This window comes from Uranotaenia lowii, chromosome 3 (genome assembly GCF_029784155.1).
Source record: "Uranotaenia lowii strain MFRU-FL chromosome 3, ASM2978415v1, whole genome shotgun sequence".
Taxonomy (NCBI): Eukaryota; Metazoa; Arthropoda; class Insecta; order Diptera; family Culicidae; genus Uranotaenia; species Uranotaenia lowii.
In genome coordinates, this window is record NC_073693.1 from 128,189,792 (window position 1) to 128,210,031 (window position 20,240).

Genomic DNA, 20,240 nt, shown 5'->3' on the forward strand with positions numbered 1-20,240 from the left:
TGTTTTGAGCGAAAGTGTGTCAACTCCATAAGCTCAAACGATAAAGTCTTTTGTTCGAGAAAAATGCTTTGAGCGTGCTGCGCGTGGCTTATTAGTGTATTTTGATTGAACCCATATTAATCCTCATAAAAACGCTTCGCAGATTGGACATCTTCAAAGGTTACACACGTTTAACCTGTTTTATTCTTATCATGGCGCTCCCAAAATGGGATGTAGTCCTCCCGATCCCAGCATGAGCTTGAAAATCATCCCAGTCACTGAACAGCTTCGGAGCTGTCTGGTTCGCATGTTTTTTACCGTTTGATTGGCAGGATGAACACTTTCAGTTTTATTATCCTTTGGTAACATAAAATTATAAACAATTTTTTTAAATAAGTTTAAATGATACGTTTTTTTCTTCAGCTTCAGCATTTTGGTTGCGGTTTTGGCAAATCCACAAGGGTAAGCTATCATTTGATGATATACAAAACTAGCATTTTCCTTGGCTAATTTTGAGCAGTTTTATTGAACGATATTATGTTTTAATATTTTTGATCTGTAATCACATGTTGCTTTTAACTGTTCTTAGTGATTTATCTGTCTCTATAGCGTCAATTAAAAAAAAATGTCTTCATTTTTTTGCAGATCCAAAGAAGGAAAAGCAACTCGGCCACCCACCCGCAGGTAAATCAATTTATATTTTATGATCTTTTTTGAAAGTTCCAAGGAGATTTTTGAACGTAGGTTTCGTCCTTATTAAAAAGTGTTCGGATCAAAAAGTGGTCTAACTAAATGGCGTGTGTATCGATTATTTGTTTATTGAAAAAAATCAGAGTGATTTCTTTTTTAAGTTCAATATGCATAAAAGACGGGAAAAATACTCAGTTAAGATTCCGGTCGACCTAGTCCAAAGTGCTTCTCGCTAACAGTTTTTTGGGTCTTTCAAGGGTTCTGCTCAACTTTCGCCCAATATTTTTGATCGGGCGAAGTTCTGGTGTTGGCATTGAGTCACATTCGGCGTGCTCTGTCGGTCTTTGTAGAATGATCTCGATGATGGCGGGTTACAATTCTACGTCTAAGTAGCTGTAAACAGCAAAAACCCGCTAGATCGAACGGTTGGAGTCAAATAATTGAAACGTTAACCACCTTCTACACTCAGGCAAATTCTTATTATAATTTTCATAAGATGCATCTTATGAACCGCTTTTTAGAGTGCAAAATAATGTTTTATAAGAGTCTTATGAAATTCTTTCAATTTTCATACGATGTTCTTATGAAAAATAGAAGAAACGGCTTTGTGAAAAAATAATGAACACATTCATTCATGGAATCAGTTTTTTTTTCATCATCTAACAGTACGAAGCAATCGCCAGTTCATAGTTATTGTAGTTTCCCTTCAATTTTAAATGTTATTGTTATCTGCGGAATGGTAAGTTCGATTTGATGTGTTTGGTGTGATCGTTTAATATATTAGTAAACTAATATACATTATTTGTTTACTTTTCAGCAAGCTGATCGGCAAAAAACGAAAGGTCGAAGATTAAGATGCGGCAAAAATAAATTTGATGGAGCCGTCTGTTGATGCGCTGCTGATGGTGACCATGAATGATTCAATTTTAAACAAATTTGGCAAACAATAAAGTGAATGTTTTCAGCATGAAAAATCTAGATTTTTTCTTATTAGAAAGTGATATACTGCTTCCATAAGAATCTCTTATGAAAAGCAACAACCTCTCATTGAAGTAGGCGTTCATCTTCAGAATTCATTCGCGTCATAAGACAATCTTATGAATTTCATTAATTTTTCTTATGTCGCCACTTCATAAGAGAATCTTATGGCATACATAATAGTATTTTTCTGAGTATAGTGCTCTATAAGCGCGTTGAGCACGTTCGGCGTGCTCTACCGGTCTTTGAAGCTTGAGCTGCTCGTCTGTGGTTATCGTGTAGAAGTCTTGGCTGTTGGCGATGCGAAAGATGGCAATGCGGTTCATTGCTCTGACAACCATCTCGATGAAGTATTGTATTGGGACCTAGTAGCCGCAAGGTGGCGGAACTGAGCTAGTTTTCCATCGACGACGTTTGGCGCGTAGGGTCGTTGCAGCACTGAGCAGTACTGAGGCTTATCGGGAGCCCGGCTGTACCAATCTGGATATCAATCCAACGATGCGGTGACGGCTTTGACCGATTGGGTATCCGGGACGATTCTGTTGGCAGAACAGGTGCGTATTGCTCCAGAAAGGTAACAGAAGGCAGCTTGGTCAAATGGACAGCGTTGCCGAATGATCCACAGACTGCGTTCTCCTTCGTCGTCGAACTTGGCGGCGCTTAGAAGAGTATTGGATAGCATACTGTGTTAAGCGACGGAACCCACGAGCAGCGTATCGTTGAGCGCGTACCCTGAATTGGGCTCACAGGATGTGTTGAATACCATGCGATCATTGGTGGTTTTACTGGCTTCCTTGTGCACCGGGTGACGGGGTAGATAGCAGTGTGCTTCGTCCTCAATAGGATCGCTGTTGTGCATATTTCTGGGTTAGGTGATGCTTTCAGGTATCTTGTGGCATGTATCTCTGGTGGAGTTTCGGTGTGTGGTCTTCATGCGAGAGTCTCCAAGGGTGGTTTCTAAATCATTGTACTTGGAATGGTGGGCAACGTATCCTTCTTTGTGGATTTGAGTGGTGGAGAGTTCAACTTCCATTTTCTTACTCCAATAGACGGATTCCATTGGCCGGAACTTCCCAGGGATCGTTTCTTTGGTTTGACCAACGATGGAGAGAAAGCATGCTCACGGTGCAATCGTGGAGCTGATATCCACTTCGCCAGAAATTCTCCAGCCAAACAGGGTGCCCACCAAAATCGGTGAACTGTTTTTTTTATATTAGTTGTTAACCCCGGTGGTAAATCCATTTTACGGATTGCATTCCAAGGCACGGCGAGCCACCGCATTCCCCCCGTTTGCTACTCTGGGTCCATTGGTGCAATTGGATGACTCATGATACAATGCTAAGAAACACTGTACCCCCACGCCATAAAGTCCACCTGGGGCCACTGACCTTTGTTTCCACCTCGAACTGTTTAACACACTATACTTCAATAGTGGGAGGTCAATTCGCGCTAATGCGCTCTCAGGCAATACTCGTTTTCGAACCCTCTGTCAGCAATACCTCATTCTAATACAACTCGAAGCGCAACCTCTCCTCTGACGAGTTAGGACCGACATCTCATTGTGTTAAAAGAGGTCCCCATTTAGCGCAACAACTAACTTAGTGGATCTAGTCCAGAAAGTCCAGAAACACAAAGCGAGTTGTCGACGACACTTTCTCTGTTCGAACATGCTACGTGTGCTAAGCTACGTGTAGGACTCAGACTCCTCCGAACTCTCTAGTGTTGACTTAAGTCACCACTCTGCGCGACTACTCGATTTTCAAGTCGGGTGCTTTACTCCCCGAAGCACAAATCCAGCTGTAGAACGCCCTCATCCGGTCGCACTCGCGGTTCAGGCGCAACAATTCCCGAAACGCTTGTCGAACCGTTGTCTTTGCGCATCTACTCGTTTTACAAGTCGGGTCTTTACCCAACGAAACGCAAAACGAGTTGGCGATCGCTCTCCCTCCGGTCCCGTCCGCATTTCAGGGCCATGACCCCCCGAACGCGTGTTGGACCCCCACCCTCACACCCAAGTACTGATACCTAAGTACCCGGGTGCACCACTTCTTCCAAGCGGGTTTGGCACCTTCGATGGCGTCTAGTGGGTTTAGTGGTAGTTCTCCTGGCCGTACACCTGCAATACGCCGGACTTGCAGACACGTTTCTGCCCTGGACCACGACGAGGTGGAACTACCAGCCCAGAGCCTGTTTTTTTATTAGTTGTTAACCCAGGTGGTAAATCCATTTTACGGATTGCATCCCTTATTTTAATTTTTGGCATTTCGGCGAGTTGTGAAAATTCAAGGTAGAATATTTAGAAAGAACATGAAAGTACTATAGGTGGAAAGATCAAAGCTAGAGCGCTTTGGGTAGAAGAAATTGAATAGTTGGTGAAAATGTGAGCAGGGCTTTTGTTTTGTGAACAAAGCCCTGCCCTTGGGATTGCATCCCAGGGCGCGGCGAGCCACCGCGTCCCCTCAGTTTGCTACTCTAGGTCCATGGGTGCAATTGGACCTTTCATGATACAATGCTAAGGAACACTGTACCCCCTACGCCATAAAGTCCACCTGGGGCCACTGACCTTTGTTCCCACCTCGAACTGTTTGACACACTATACTTAAATAGTGTGAGGTCAATTCACGCTAGTGCGCTCCGAGGCAATACTCGTTTCCGAATCCTCTGTCAGCAATACCTCATTCTAACACAACTCGATGCGCAACCTCTCCTCTGACGAGTTAGGACCCGACATCTCATCGTGTGAATGACACTTTCTCTGTTCAGACACGCGGGTAGGGGGGGGGGGGTGGGTAAGCCCCCTAAGCCACGTGTAGGACTCAGACTTCTCCGAACTCACAAGTAGTGTTAACTTAAGTCACCACTCTCCATCTTCAAGTCGGGCGCTTGACTCACCCGAAGCACAGATCGAGCTATATACCGCCCTAATCAGGTCACACTCGCGGTTCAGGCGCATCAATTCCCGAAACGCGTGTCGAACCCTGACACCTCCGGCAAACAGTGCCTCTCAGACACTGACGTGTAAAACACGTCCCTAAGTGATCAGCCCACCATTGGCCACCACTTTGCGCATCTACTCGTTTTGCGAGTCGGGTCTTTACCCACCGAAGCGCAAAACGAGTTGGCAATCGCTCTCCCTCCGGTCCCATCCGCATTTCAGGGCTATGACCCCCCGAGCGCGTGTTGGACCCTCACGCTCACACCCAAGTACTGGTACCTAAGTACCCGGGTGCACCACTTCTTCTGTGGTGTGTCACAAGGTCTCGCGGTTGGAAGCTTGAGCTTCGAAAATGCTGGCCATTGTTGAAGCGGGTGTGTTCTCAAACAACAGTGGCATGGCGAAGTGCTGAATTGGGGTTCGAACTTAGCTGCGTTAAAGATAGATTGGATGGAAGCTTGCTTCTTCGAAATTTGTCCGGCCTCCTTGGAAACGGTGAAGCTTGAGGAACGATGCTGGAAATCGCTGTCCACGGATTTTAACAATTGAATGTTGAATTAGAAACTCGAAGGGCTCGTCATTTTTTACCTCGTTCTTGTAACAATCCCTTATGTTACAGCCCGCTCAGTCACAAGAAACACCCAGGGTTGGCTCACCAGCCCAAGTGAAAACGCAGAGTTAGAGTGGCAGATCAATTCATTTTCTGCACTTTCTTGTTGGCACTTTCCCAGGATCCCTAACCTGGCCTAAGCTCCCTAGCTTCTCAATTACAATCGACTTACAGTTTTTGTGTGTGGTGTGTCGTGTGAGGGCCCTTCGATGGGCGCTGCTGCTTGCCTTGGCTCTCCACTGCTTGGTTCTGTACCACCGTCCGTGGTCACCGCGGGTAAGACCACCAACGCTTCACCGGTTAATTCGGTACCTCGATGCCACACTCCAGACTTCGGAAGGATATGTGTGCACCGATTCTACAAACACGGTACTTCTTTTTTTTCCTTTTCTTTTTACAAGATGGAAATTTGACTTCAAACCATAACAGCCGGGTGTTTATTGCCGTGTGTGGGTTCATCCCACTAAAACCACCTTGGGCTTCGTGTGCCAGATGTGCCCCTTGGTTTCACCCTATGATACTACATCAAGGGGTAGGCTGTGCTCATGCACTTATACATCTCAACCTTTTCCTCTTTCTCAATTTATCTTTCTTCTTTTCTCTATCACCAACTTCAGACTGGTACGGGAGACCCCGTGACGTGTGCCGGTTAGGTAACGCTTTCATAGTAACTCACGCCCGTCACAGCATCCACTATCCCGGGGACCTCGAGACGTGTGCCGATTAGGTAAAGCTTTCAAAGTAACTCGCCGCCGTCACAGCATCCACTCCAGCACGATTTCTAACCACCAAGGCATGGCCGGTTGAGAAACTACCAAGCTAGAATCCCATCACGACCACCCCGAATGGTATGGTATCTCCGCTTCCTTTTGCTGCAGGAAAGATCGTAGCTGAGTACGTGAGACCTTTTAAGTCTCACCACAAGTATGAGTCCAGATTAGGGTTATACCGCGCCCTAAGATCGCGTTGCTTTTGAATTGAAGTGTCATACGAGGCCCAAGACCTTCCATTAGCTTGTCAAATTTGGTTGACTATCTCGCTCTCTCTGTTCATCATCTCTCCTGATTCTTATTAAATGGCGCATGATTTGCGAGATTTCGTCGACTATAGCACGCCACGACTGTTCGTCGCGACACATTTCACTCACAATAGTTTCAGTGTTCAAATTTTGAAGTTGTTGACGCCTTGAAATGAACCTGGGGCAGACAAAGATAGCATGTTCTGCCGATTCCTCCGTATCTACGCATTCCGGACAATAAGGCGAGCTGATAAGCTTAAACCGATGAAGGTATTGCTTAAAGCACCCATGACCCGAAAGGAACTGCGTCAGGTAGAAGCTGACCTCTCCATACTTCCGATTTACCCAGTCTGAAAGTCGCGGGTTTAGCCTATGCGTTCATCTTGCGTTGTTCGATGCGTCCCATTGCTCCTGCCACTTGAGCATTGACGCTGCTCGTTGAATTTTACGCACTCCTATAACAGCTCTTGCATTGTAACACTCCATATCCTCCGCCAGAGTTATATCGATGGGAATCATGCCCGCGATGACAAAAGCTGCATCTGCTGATATGGTCCTGTATGCACAGGAAACTCACATGGCTATCAGCCGATGTGTGCTGCGTAATTTGGATCTGTTGCGCTCTACCTCTATCGCGGAGCTCCAGGCCGCTCCACCGTATCGTAGTTTGGACAGTGCTACGCTCGCAAGGAGACGTCTCTTGCTACTCTTCGGACCATGGCAGTTCAGCATAATTGCACTTGTTGAGCGCCTCTAAACGTACCGCAACCCGTTCATAGGTGAAATCCGCTACAAACTTCTTCATCACATCTCCCTCGGTACTCTCTCGTCGTTTCATTAGAAGATCCGGTGCTAACTTTTTCTTCGCTTTGCTAGCCATCACTCAACACCACTCAAATCACACGTAATTGCACCAGACCGTAAATACCATCAAAGATTGACTTTTCGAATGTGATTTGTTTATAAAATCCCCAAAAAAATTTTAGTTTTGTGTATGTCGCTATCCTTTTGCACGGTACTGTAGTCAATCAACTTTCCTCTATGGGTTTCGCCAATTCTTCACAGTGTCTCATTGACCACTGGAAGTGAATTCCATTTTTTCCAAAAACTTTCGAATTGGTAAGTGCTGATATAATTTTGAACGACACTGTAGAGTGCACCAGCCTAAATTCTCTTGAAATTAGCCGCTGCACAGACTTTTAGCCACAAATTGTAAATTCTGTTTGTGAAATTTTATTTTATTTTCTTTGTTGCAAGATTTTTATGCTCTAGTGTATTTAAAAACATTTGCAGAACAGTGTAATAATTTTCCGTTTGTTTTGATTGTACTGCAATTCATTTATCTACTATTGGATTAAAGTTGTTGTATCGGTTAGTTTTTGCGCGAAATCAGAAAAATAATCCATTGGCCAAGTTAATATAACCCCCAAAAACTACATCAATGTGAAAAAATCACAATGGGCCTACCTTGATGTGGATTTTCTACAAACCACAGCTGCTATGGCGCTCCAGAAGATGGCGAATGTTCAATTCCTGCGATGGTCCAGATGACCTTCCTGTCCTCGAATCCGGCTCGAAGGACCAATTGGTAGAGCTCGGCCGATGGGGGGATCGGATTTCTGGATATTTTTTCCGTCTGTCGTCGACAGCATCCACGAAATTTTCTATTCTAAAAAAAAATTAATTGCCTAAATCATTATGCGAACAGCGTTGCGAGAGAGAGCTGATCTTATGTTAGGCCTGCTAGACGATTTTCAAAAAAGCGTGTTTGTTTGAAAGTTTTTTGTATCTACTCAGGGTATAAAAGTGCACTGTATCTATTAATTTGCGTGCAAAATTTCATAAATCGACCACTGAGACTTAGATCAGTGGGTAAAAGACCTGTTTTCAGAACCAATGACCCAGGAGTAGGGGAGAGTGGGGTTTTTAGGCCACTTTTTTTCTGTTTGTTTCATTTTTTTCTTTATTAGAAAGATAAAATGAAAAAAATACATGAAAAAGTTTTCTGCATTTTGTAGGTATCATTAGGCATTTTTAATTTTTTTTAAATACATTAATTTCCCGAGTTCTGACTACTGAACAATATTTTCTTTCTGGATAATGAAAAACTGATGGGAAACGTGGACCACAAAATCCTAATTGACTACATAACGTGCAAAGTTCATGAGTTGACCCAAAACTGAAATTTAATAATTCATTTAGTCATATTAAAGCAATTTCAGAAGACGAAATTAAAAAGAGAATTGTGTATGATCAAATAGTTCCTAAAACCTAGCTCGCGAACGTTTCGGCAAAAAACCATATATATGATTTTTGTTCGTCACTATCGCATTAGAAAAGATGGATAATACATTTTTCATAACTTTCATTTGGCATAAGAACACTTTACAGATAGTAATAACGTATTTTAAGTTCTGAATGTGTAGAAAAACACCAAAATATAGTTGGCCCAAGATACCCCACAAAATGTAGCCAACGATTCCCCACAAGCAATGATTTGCAAATTGGTTGCGTTTGTGTGACTTATTGATTTTTCATCAAAAATTCCGTTTACACGTGAAAGAACATGACATAATTAAGATCATAAGCTTATGAGCATATTTTTGCAATGTACTTTACGTCTTCCATGGATGCAATTTTGCGAGCGCTTGTTTAGTTATGTAAGCACATTTTCCTAGGCTAGTTAAATGAAAGAAGCAAATGATGCTTCCATAAGCCAACAACATATAGAAAAACCCGATTTAATACACTTAACAGTGGATTGGAGCCTTTCTAACAGAGTTTAAATTATATTTGGAAATATATAAAATAATATAGAATATACATGATAGATTCCTTCCCTCTGAATCATATAAGAATGATTTCAGATATTCAAACACGAAAAATTCCAATCTCAATATAAAAAAATGATGCCTGGTACGTGTTTTTGGGGAAAAGCGAACTGGAATGTAAGGAGCTCATTTTATGTATGGAAAGAATGGTATTTAAACAGTAGAATTTCCAAGATTTATAACACGCTGAAATGGTGCCGTGGTAGCAACCAGAACTTTCACGTTGCTGGTCACGGTTCGAATCTTACTGTTTTTTTATGCTTTTTTTTACTGAATAAGTAAAACCAACTACAATATTGATGGATAGCCGTGACGCGTGCCCTAGCATGATACCTTTTTTAGAGCTCAACCATGCATAGAGGAAAAATTCCCACAAAAGGAGGGGAAAGTAATATGACTATTAAATGATTAATCTCATTCTGGAAACTAAATCTGAAATCTTATTCTGATTCTAAAGTTTGAATTTTGAGTTACAACACTTAGTCTAATATTTGAATATATTCAAATTCCAGGTTGATCTTTAATCCGAATTCTTAATCAGAATTCTAAATCTGAATTCTCAATCTGAATTCTGAATTTGAACTCTGAATTTGAATTCTAAATCTGTATTCTGAATCTGAATTCTGAATCTGAATTCTGAATCTGAATTCTGAATCTGTATTCTGAATCTGAATTCTGAATCTGAATTCTGAATCTGAATTCTGAATCTGAATTCTGAATTTGAATTCTGAATCTGAATTCTGAATCTGAATTCTGAATCTGAATTCTGAATCTGAATTCTGAATCTGAATTCTGAATCTGAATTCTGAATCTGAATTCTGAATCTGAATTCTGAATCTGAATTCTGAATCTGAATTCTGAATCTGAATTCTGAATCTGAATTCTGAATCTGAATTCTGAATCTGAATTCTGAATCTGAATTCTGAATCTGAATTCTGAATCTGAATTCTGAATCTGAATTCTGAATCTGAAATCTGAATCTGAATTCTGAATCTGAATTCTGAATCTGAATTCTGAATCTGAATTCTGAATCTGAATTCTGAATCTGAATTCTGAATCTGAATTCTGAATCTGAATTCTGAATCTGAATTCTGAATCTGAATTCTGAATCTGAATTCTGAATCTGAATTCTGAATCTGAATTCTGAATCTGAATTCTGAATCTGAATTCTGAATCTGAATTCTGAATCTGAATTCTGAATCTGAATTCTGAATCTGAATTCTGAATCTGAATTCTGAATCTGAATTCTGAATCTGAATTCTGAATCTGAATTCTGAATCTGAATTCTGAATCTGAATTCTGAATCTGAATTCTGAATCTGAATTCTGAATCTGAATTCTGAATCTGAATTCTGAATCTGAATTCTGAATCTGAATTCTGAATCTGAATTCTGAATCTGAATTCTGAATCTGAATTCTGAATCTGAATTCTGAATCTGAATTCTGAATCTGAATTCTGAATCTGAATTCTGAATCTGAATTCTGAATCTGAATTCTGAATCTGAATTCTGAATCTGAATTCTGAATCTGAATTCTGAATCTGAATTCTGAATCTGAATTCTGAATCTGAATTCTGAATCTGAATTCTGAATCTGAATTCTGAATCTGAATTCTGAATCTGAATTCTGAATCTGAATTCTGAATCTGAATTCTGAATCTGAATTCTGAATCTGAATTCTGAATCTGAATTCTGAATCTGAATTCTGAATCTGAATTCTGAATCTGAATTCTGAATCTGAATTCTGAATCTGAATTCTGAATCTGAATTCTGAATCTGAATTCTGAATCTGAATTCTGAATCTGAATTCTGAATCTGAATTCTGAATCTGAATTCTGAATCTGAATTCTGAATCTGAATTCTGAATCTGAATTCTGAATCTGAATTCTGAATCTGAATTCTGAATCTGAATTCTGAATCTGAATTCTGAATCTGAATTCTGAATCTGAATTCTGAATCTGAATTCTGAATCTGAATTCTGAATCTGAATTCTGAATCTGAATTCTGAATCTGAATTCTGAATCTGAATTCTGAATTCTGAATCTGAATTCTGAATCTGAATTCTGAATCTGAATTCTGAATCTGAATTCTGTATCTGAATTATGAATCTGAATTCTGAACCTGAATTCTGAATCTGAATTCTGAATCTGAATTCTGAATCTGAATTCTGAATCTGAATTCTGAATCTGAATTCTGAATCTGAATTCTGAATCTGAATTCTGAATCTGAATTCTGAATCTGAATTCTGAATCTGAATTCTGAATCTGAATTCTGAATCTGAATTCTGAATCTGAATTCTGAATCTGAATTCTGAATCTGAATTCTGAATCTGAATTCTGAATCTGAATTCTGAATCTGAATTCTGAATCTGAATTCTGAATCTGAATTCTGAATCTGAATTCTGAATCTGAATTCTGAATCTGAATTCTGAATCTGAATTCTGAATCTGAATTCTGAATCTGAATTCTGAATCTGAATTCTGAATCTGAATTCTGAATCTGAATTCTGAATCTGAATTCTGAATCTGAATTCTGAATCTGAATTCTGAATCTGAATTCTGAATCTGAATTCTGAATCTGAATTCTGAATCTGAATTCTGAATCTGAATTCTGAATCTGAATTCTGAATCTGAATTCTTAATCTGAATTCTGAATCTGAATTCTGAATCTGAATTCTGAATCTGAATTCTGAATCTGAATTCTGAATCTGAATTCTGAATCTGAATTCTGAATCTGAATTCTGAATCTGAATTCTGAATCTGAATTCTGAATCTGAATTCTGAATCTGAATTCTTAATCTGAATTCTGAATATGAATTCTGAATCTAAATTCTGAATCTGAATATGAGTTCTGAATCTGAATTTTGAATTCTGAATCCTGAATTCTGATTCCTAAACCTGTATCCTGAATTTGAAAACTGAATCTGAATTCTGCATCTGAAATTGAATCTAAATTATGTATGAGTATGTAGAAATGAAAAAAAAACATAAATTCATTCTTCAACGCGGGTAAAAAAAACGAGGGTCATAAGATCTTCATATAAATTCCCCCCCAACGCAGTTTTCTGTACGGCTCTGCATTTTGTTGACACCCGGCATGGCTATAGACACTATAATTTCATATATGAAATTATAGTGTCTAATAGGCATGGCGGACTCTGAAGGAAACGCCCATCCGCCATTTGCTGCATTGAAAAGCAAGAAGTGTAATAGTGTATTTGTTTATGCCGAGTGTTGCACTAGTGTTGCACTGGTGCACCACTAGGTGCTGTCAAACTGTTTGTTTATTCGGACGGTGTTGCACTGGTTTTGACCTGTCGGAGTTAAATTTATGGACGGTGGCCCACCGATAATTTTGCCAGTGTTGCGAGAGAGCGTGTGAGTGAGGGAGGTAGCAAAACACTGGCGACGATTTGTGTTTGTTTTTATCGGGTACGGTGGAACACTCCACGAGTGGAGAAAACAAATACTGTATAAGATATAAACACTGTTGCCGTATTTTCCCCAGCAGACTGAGAAACTGCCCAGACCACGGTGCGTCTTAGTAATGCATTTTACGTATTTGAGTTTGAGCCGCTCTTTATCAAGCGTGCCGATGGTTTATTGGATAGCGCTTGCAACTTTGGATCTGAAGGGTTTCGGTTCAATTCTCGAGTCAGTAAATTTTAATTTTTTATTTTGATTATCTCTAATTTATAAATGATTGCTGGTGCTGCTGCTTCGAGGCGCCACTAGCAACTTTTTTTTATGCCATAATAAGTATGATATGTATTTCGTAAAGAAAACGGTTTCAACTATTTTGTTTTTTTCCCGTTTTTGAAAGGGTTGTGTAGGAAAAAAAAATGCATTCTTTTGAGACTAAAATCATTTTAATTGCGCAGCCCAGTTTCGCAAAAACGTTCTTGACATTTTTAAAATGGCACATACAAATCCACGGACATCAACAGAACTCGTCGAGCTGAGTCGATAGGTACCTATAAAGGTATGCCTAAGACCCATAATTAATGATCTCCCCAATCGACCGATAACCAAACCTTTCTGTTAGAAAGGCAAAAATGATGCCTGGTACGTTTTTTTGGGGAAAAGCGAACTGGTATGTAAGGAGCTCATTTTATGTATGGAAAGAATGGTATTTAAACAGTAGAATTTCCAAGATTTATAACACGCTGAAATGGTGCCGTGGTAGCAACCAGAACTTTCACGTTGCTGGTCACGGTTCGAATCTTACTGTTTTTTTATGCTTTTTTTTACTGAATAAGTAAAACCAACTACAATATTGATGGATAGCCGTGACGCGTGCCCTAGCATGATACCTTTTTTAGAGCTCAACCATGCATAGAGGAAAAATTCCCACAAAAGGAGGGGAAAGTAATATGACTATTAAATGATTAATCTCATTCTGGAAACTAAATCTGAAATCTTATTCTGATTCTAAAGTTTGAATTTTGAGTTACAACACTTAGTCTAATATTTGAATATATTCAAATTCCAGGTTGATCTTTAATCCGAATTCTTAATCAGAATTCTAAATCTGAATTCTCAATCTGAATTCTGAATTTGAACTCTGAATTTGAATTCTAAATCTGTATTCTGAATCTGAATTCTGAATCTGAATTCTGAATCTGAATTCTGAATCTGAATTCTGAATCTGAATTCTGAATCTGAATTCTGAATCTGAATTCTGAATCTGAATTCTGAATCTGAATTTTGAATCTGAATTCTGAATCTGAATTCTGAATCTGAATTCTGAATCTGAATTCTGAATCTGAATTCTGAATCTGAATTCTGAATCTGAATTCTGAATCTGAATTCTGAATCTGAATTCTGAATCTGAATTCTGAATCTGAATTCTGAATCTGAATTCTGAATCTGAATTCTGAATCTGAATTCTGAATCTGAATTCTGAATCTGAATTCTGAATCTGAATTCTGAATCTGAATTCTGAATCTGAATTCTGAATCTGAATTCTGAATCTGAATTCTGAATCTGAATTCTGAATCTGAATTCTGAATCTGAATTCTGAATCTGAATTCTGAATCTGAATTCTGAATCTGAATTCTGAATCTGAATTCTGTATCTGAATTCTGTATCTGAATTCTGAATCTGAATTCTGAATCTGAATTCTGAATCTGAATTCTGAATCTGAATTCTGAATCTGAATTCTGAATCTGAATTCTGAATCTGAATTCTGAATCTGAATTCTGAATCTGAATTCTGAATCTGAATTCTGAATCTGAATTCTGAATCTGAATTCTGAATCTGAATTCTGAATCTGAATTCTGAATCTGAATTCTGAATCTGAATTCTGAATCTGAATTCTGAATCTGAATTCTGAATCTGAATTCTGAATCTGAATTCTGAATCTGAATTCTGAATCTGAATTCTGAATCTGAATTCTGAATCTGAATTCTGAATCTGAATTCTGAATCTGAATTCTGAATCTGAATTCTGAATCTGAATTCTGAATCTGAATTCTGAATCTGAATTCTGAATCTGAATTCTGAATCTGAATTCTGAATCTGAATTCTGAATCTGAATTCTGAATCTGAATTCTGAATCTGAATTCTGAATCTGAATTCTGAATCTGAATTCTGAATCTGAATTCTGAATCTGAATTCTGAATCTGAATTCTGAATCTGAATTCTGAATCTGAATTCTGAATCTGAATTCTGAATCTGAATTCTGAATCTGAATTCTGAATCTGAATTCTGAATCTGAATTCTGAATCTGAATTCTGAATCTGAATTCTGAATCTGAATTCTGAATCTGAATTCTGAATCTGAATTCTGAATCTGAATTCTGAATCTGAATTCTGAATCTGAATTCTGAATCTGAATTCTGAATCTGAATTCTGAATCTGAATTCTGAATCTGAATTCTGAATCTGAATTCTGAATCTGAATTCTGAATCTGAATTCTGAATCTGAATTCTGAATCTGAATTCTGAATCTGAATTCTGAATCTGAATTCTGAATCTGAATTCTAAATCTGAATTCTGAATATGAATTCTGAATCTAAATTCTGAATCTGAATTTTGAATTCTGAATCCTGAATTCTGATTCCTAAACCTGTATCCTGAATTTGAAAACTGAATCTGAATTCTGCATCTGAAATTGAATCTAAATTATGTATGAGTATGTAGAAATGAAAAAAAAAACATAAATTCATTCTTCAACGCGGGTAAAAAAAACGAGGGTCATAAGATCTTCATATAAATTCCCCCCCAACGCAGTTTTCTGTACGGCTCTGCATTTTGTTGACACCCGGCATGGCTATAGACACTATAATTTCATATATGAAATTATAGTGTCTAATAGGCATGGCGGACTCTGAAGGAAACGCCCATCCGCCATTTGCTGCATTGAAAAGCAAGAAGTGTAAGATATAAACACTGTTGCCGTATTTGCCCCAGCAGACTGAGAAACTGCCCAGACCACGGTGCGTCTTAGTAATGCCTTTTACGTATTTGAGTTTGAGCCGCTCTTTATCAAGCGTGCCGATGGTTTATTGGATAGCGCTTGCAACTTTGGATCTGAAGGGTTTCGGTTCAATTCTCGAGTCAGTAAATTTTAATTTTTTATTTTGATTATCTCTAATTTATAAATGATTGCTGGTGCTGCTGCTTCGAGGCGCCACTAGCAACTTTTTTTTATGCCATAATAAGTATGATATGTATTTCGTAAAGAAAACGGTTTCAACTATTTTGTTTTTTTCCCGTTTTTGAAAGGGTTGTGTAGGAAAAAAAATGCATTCTTTTGAGACTAAAATCATTTTAATTGCGCAGCCCAGTTTCGCAAAAACGTTCTTGACATTTTTAAAATGGCACATACAAATCCACGGACATCAACAGAACTCGTCGAGCTGAGTCGATAGGTACCTATAAAGGTATGCCTAAGACCCATAATTAATGATCTCCCCAATCGACCGATAACCAAACCTTTCTGTTAGAAAGGCAAAACATGCTTACGCAAAGCGACGACAATGACAGTTGCATTGAGATTTTTATCTCAACACACAGCTGAGATATTTCGAGTGGCCCACGTTACCCCACCCTCCCCTAAACAATGAACAAAGTTAAAGTATTTCAATTCATTATTTTTTGAAAAATACGGCGAATTTAAGTTTACCACTTTTTTATCCGAACACCCTTAAAGGGTGATACGGTCAAAATTTGGTCAAGGGAAAACGCGTGTAAATCGGTAAAATCGTTTATTTAAAAAATCAAATTAAATTTCTTTTTCAAGTTTGATTAGTATAAAATTCCGGAAAAATATTCAGTTCGGCTACGTAGTTACACTTAACCCCTGCCATCAGATTTTGTACAGCCACCTTGTCCAACTACTTCGCCGCAGAAAGCCAGTTCGCCTTTAACTGCTGCTCGTCCTTAGCAGTTTTTTTTTGTCTTCTTTAGGTTCCGCTTGATAATAGCCCAGTATTTCTCAATTGGACGGAGCTCTGGCGTGTTGGGAGGGTTCTTGTCCTTGGGAACCACCTGCACGTTGTTGGCGGCGTACCACTCCATGACCTTTTTACCGTAATGGCAAGATACCAAATCTGGTCAAAACAGTACGGAACAACCGTGTTTCTTCAGGAAAGGCAGCAGACGTTTATTCAAACACTCTTTCACGTAAATTTCTTGTTTGACAGTCCCGGAAGCTATGAAAATGCTGAAAATACTGGTACCGATGGCTTGCCAAACCAGATATTTCTTCGCGAGCTTTGACAGTTTCATGTGCTCGAAAATATCTGCTACCTTTCCCCTTCCTTTTGCCGTATAACACTCCTGTCCCGGAAGCTGCTTGTAGTCGGCTTTGACGTAGGTTTCGTCGTCCATTACCACGCAGTCAAACTTCGTCAGCATCGTCGTGTACAGCCTCCGGGATCGCGCTTTGGCCGTCGTATTTTGTTTATCATCGCGATTTGGAGTCACTACCTTCTTGTGAGTCGATAGTCCGGCTCGTTTTTTGGCTCGATGCACGGTTGTAGACGATATACCCAGCTTATTTGCGGCATCTCGAAGGTTAGGGTTGGAAATATAATAGGCTTGAAGATGCCCTAGAGACTAGTTGCAAAACAGTTTATAATAATTTGTTTTGAAAGCAAAACAGGTTACTATATCTACATCATTTAGACACTCGCGTATACGAATTATAAAACCAAACTAAATTTAGTGTGTTACTTGGGTAAAATATTCATTCAGATTTTTTCCTTCCAGACCGGAGCACAGGTGTCCTAGAGCGCGAAATCAGGATTACGATTGTCAATTCGTAAACGTTGTTCATCGTGGTGACCATCCCATTTATTTTGTTCACAATCCAGGGAAGAAAATTGCATTCTCCAAGTCACAAATAAGCTACTTGCCTAAGAGCTTTTTCGATGCCTTCCCTGAAATGGAAACCGCTAGCTTGGAGAATATGAAAATGCACTACATAGAAAACAAAGCATTTGAAAATGCTGGTAAATTACAAAATTTGAATGTACGGAAAAACTATTTGCGAGAATTTAAGAAAAATACATTTGAAGGGGCTCAATCGATCAAAAAACTTAATGCAAACGACAATGAAATCGCATCAATTGATCCAGATGCATTAAATATATTGCCAAACCTTCGACAATTAAATATTGCCGAAAATAAACTGGAACAACTGCCTAAACTAAGCAATAATAAAGAGCTACTTAGAGTCGGAGCGTTCACTAATCAAATAAATCGCATAGAAAATGACCAATTCATTAACAACCAGAAGATACAAGAGATCATTCTTAAAGACAATCAAATAACCCATTTTGATCTTCGTCAGCTTAACAATAAACGAGACTTAGCTAAAGTAGATGTGAGCTACAATCGCCTAACAATTTTGTTTATCCCAAACAACATCAAAGTATTGAGTGCCAAAAACAATTCAATCGCCTCAATTACACACCAAGGACAGTCTAACATCGAGGAACTAGATCTATCCAATAATGCACTCGTTGAAGTTCCGCAGCTGACTGCGAATGAACTCCGAATGTTGGATCTTTCCAATAATCGAATTATAAAGCTCGACTTTAAGGTATTCTCCCAAATGCCAAAGCTGACACACCTCAATGTATCCAGCAACTATTTGTTTGAGCTTAAAATGAACCCAAAGCCAATTAGCATTACAGAACTTGACCTATCTAACAACAAACTCAATAGTGCACCAAGTGATTGTAAAAGTTTAGCAAATGTTCGAAAACTTTATCTAAACAATAATGATTTAGTACAATTCTGTGGTTTTGATTCATTGAAAAAACTTAAACATATCAGTTTATCTGGAAATAACTGGGATTGCCTTAAAATAAATCTACCTAGCGGCGTAAGTTTAATCGATGCAGACAATCCCCAAACATGTAAAACTGGAGCTTCTTTGAATGCTCAAAACATTTGCTGTAAGCGCTCATAACCTGAAACTTAAGTAGGTACCCACGTTAAGCACCCGAAGGCAACTCAAGAAAACATGTTCCAGCAATGAATTGGGTGCGAGTAGTAAAGTGAATAAGCTCCAAATGGAAATGGATCAACAAGCGCAAACAAAGTTTTTCAGCAACATATTCAGGAAAATCATCAAAACCAGCTAGAAATCAACAGAATTTTACAGTTCGAAAACAGTCACCTACAAACAAATGAATCTTTGCTTGAAATGGTGATCGATAATCAGCTCACGAAAAAACGGCATAGACAGAAAAGAAATCCACGACCCAGAGCAAACTACGCCGAACAGACTTTGAAATCAGAGTTAAAAACAATGCATGGAAAAAACCGTAAGCAACACTATCAGAATAAAATACGCATGGAATGATTGAATGACTTTTTTTTATTGAAAACAGTTCCGAACTCAAATTATGAATCTTCTTTTCAACTAAGTTCAATAAAGTCAATAAAGCATTTTTCCAATTTATCAGAATGGTATATGATTTTAATCGCCGTGATTTGTATGATTATAATTTTAATGGCATGTGCGGCGGAATGAAAACTAGAGAGAATTTATTTTATAGAAATTTGAAAGAAAGGTGGATAGACAGGCATTAGTGCGCCAATAGAAGAAAGCTTGAAAGGTGTTGAAATTTTAGGCTAGAGGGCATGTTGATGAAAAGCTCCCATGAATTGCTCCAGCCTTTGCTCTACACTAGCTAACTATACATGAGAAACTCAGAAAGAGAATTCCCATGTATAGCGAGCCCAGTGGTTTGAGAGCGTGTTTTTACGCACACTTCAAACGAGCAAAAACGTAGCAATCCATGATCATACAAATTACGGCGATTAAAATCATATAACAAACAATCATTGGCAAAAAGAAAAAATACAACAAGAAAATACGGTGACACTTGGCCAAAAAAGTAAGAACGCGGATTAGATAAAATGTGAAATGCGAAAAAATCGACAAGTAGCAACTATTCGCAGCGAATCTGAAAAGATGGCAACGTCGCTAGAACTGTTCTCGCATAAGGAAAGCTCAGTAGGCCCCAGATGGCTGCAACGTTACACGATTTGTCTATGTATCGTGTGACCAACATCTTTTAAATAAGTGGTCGTGAATCTCGTTTTTAAGCTTTTTTTCCTCAGGTTTGAGCTTTTTTTACCTTGAGAAGATAGGAGACGAAAGCTTAAATCTGAGGAAAAAAGCTTAAATCTGTCAAAACGAGGGGAAACAAAGGGGAAATCTGAGAGATGTGCTCCATACGGTTTGAATAGCGTTGCCGCCGTCTGTATACATGGGAATTCTCTTTCTGAGTTTCTCATGTATAGTTAGCTAGTGTAGAGCAAAGGCGCGAGCAATTCATGGGTGCTTTTCATCAACATGCCCTCTAGCCTTAACTTTCAACACCTTTCAAGCTTTCTTCTATTGGCGCACTAATGCCTGTCTATCCACGTTTCTTTCAAATTTCTACAAAATAAATTCTCTCTAGTTTTCATTCCGCCACACATGCCATTAAAATTATAATCAATTTATCCGAATAATTCGAAAGAAATTGACAACCTTATAAGCACAAAGAGAAAATATTTTGCCACACCCACATATCCGACTCTACTCCAATAACGAACTTCCTTGGAGGTGGAATTATCGGTATAAGATTCTATGCCGGACCGGCATGAACAAGCTTTCTAATGACTAGCATTGTCTTCCTAGCGCAACAGCAACGCATACGTCTGAAAAAAAAAACCAAACAAAACTTATTTCATATCCT

At 38.9% G+C, this 20,240-nt stretch overlaps 1 protein-coding gene across 1 annotated transcript; it reads left to right on the plus strand.

Moving 5' to 3' along the window:
- The first annotated feature begins 252 nt into the window (after positions 1 to 252).
- Positions 253 to 18,841, plus strand: LOC129754488 (nephrocan-like). Its single transcript, XM_055750593.1, has 4 exons — positions 253 to 341; positions 403 to 441; positions 625 to 663; positions 17,251 to 18,841. Exons 1-4 carry the CDS (start codon positions 313 to 315, stop codon positions 18,455 to 18,457), a joined length of 1,314 nt encoding a protein of 437 aa, XP_055606568.1. The 5' UTR covers positions 253 to 312; the 3' UTR covers positions 18,458 to 18,841.
- Positions 18,842 to 20,240: the final 1,399 nt, after the last annotated feature.

Bases quoted from the DNA above. Each gene is read 5' to 3' on its own strand.
- LOC129754488 (XM_055750593.1), top strand. From the start codon at position 313: ATGAACACTTTCAGTTTTATTATCCTTTG. The intron at 342-402 runs GTAACATAAAAT...TTTTTTCTTCAG, and splicing joins TTCAGTTTTATTATCCTTTG to CTTCAGCATTTTGGTTGCGG. The intron at 664-17,250 runs GTAAATCAATTT...TTTTCCTTCCAG, and splicing joins ACTCGGCCACCCACCCGCAG to ACCGGAGCACAGGTGTCCTA.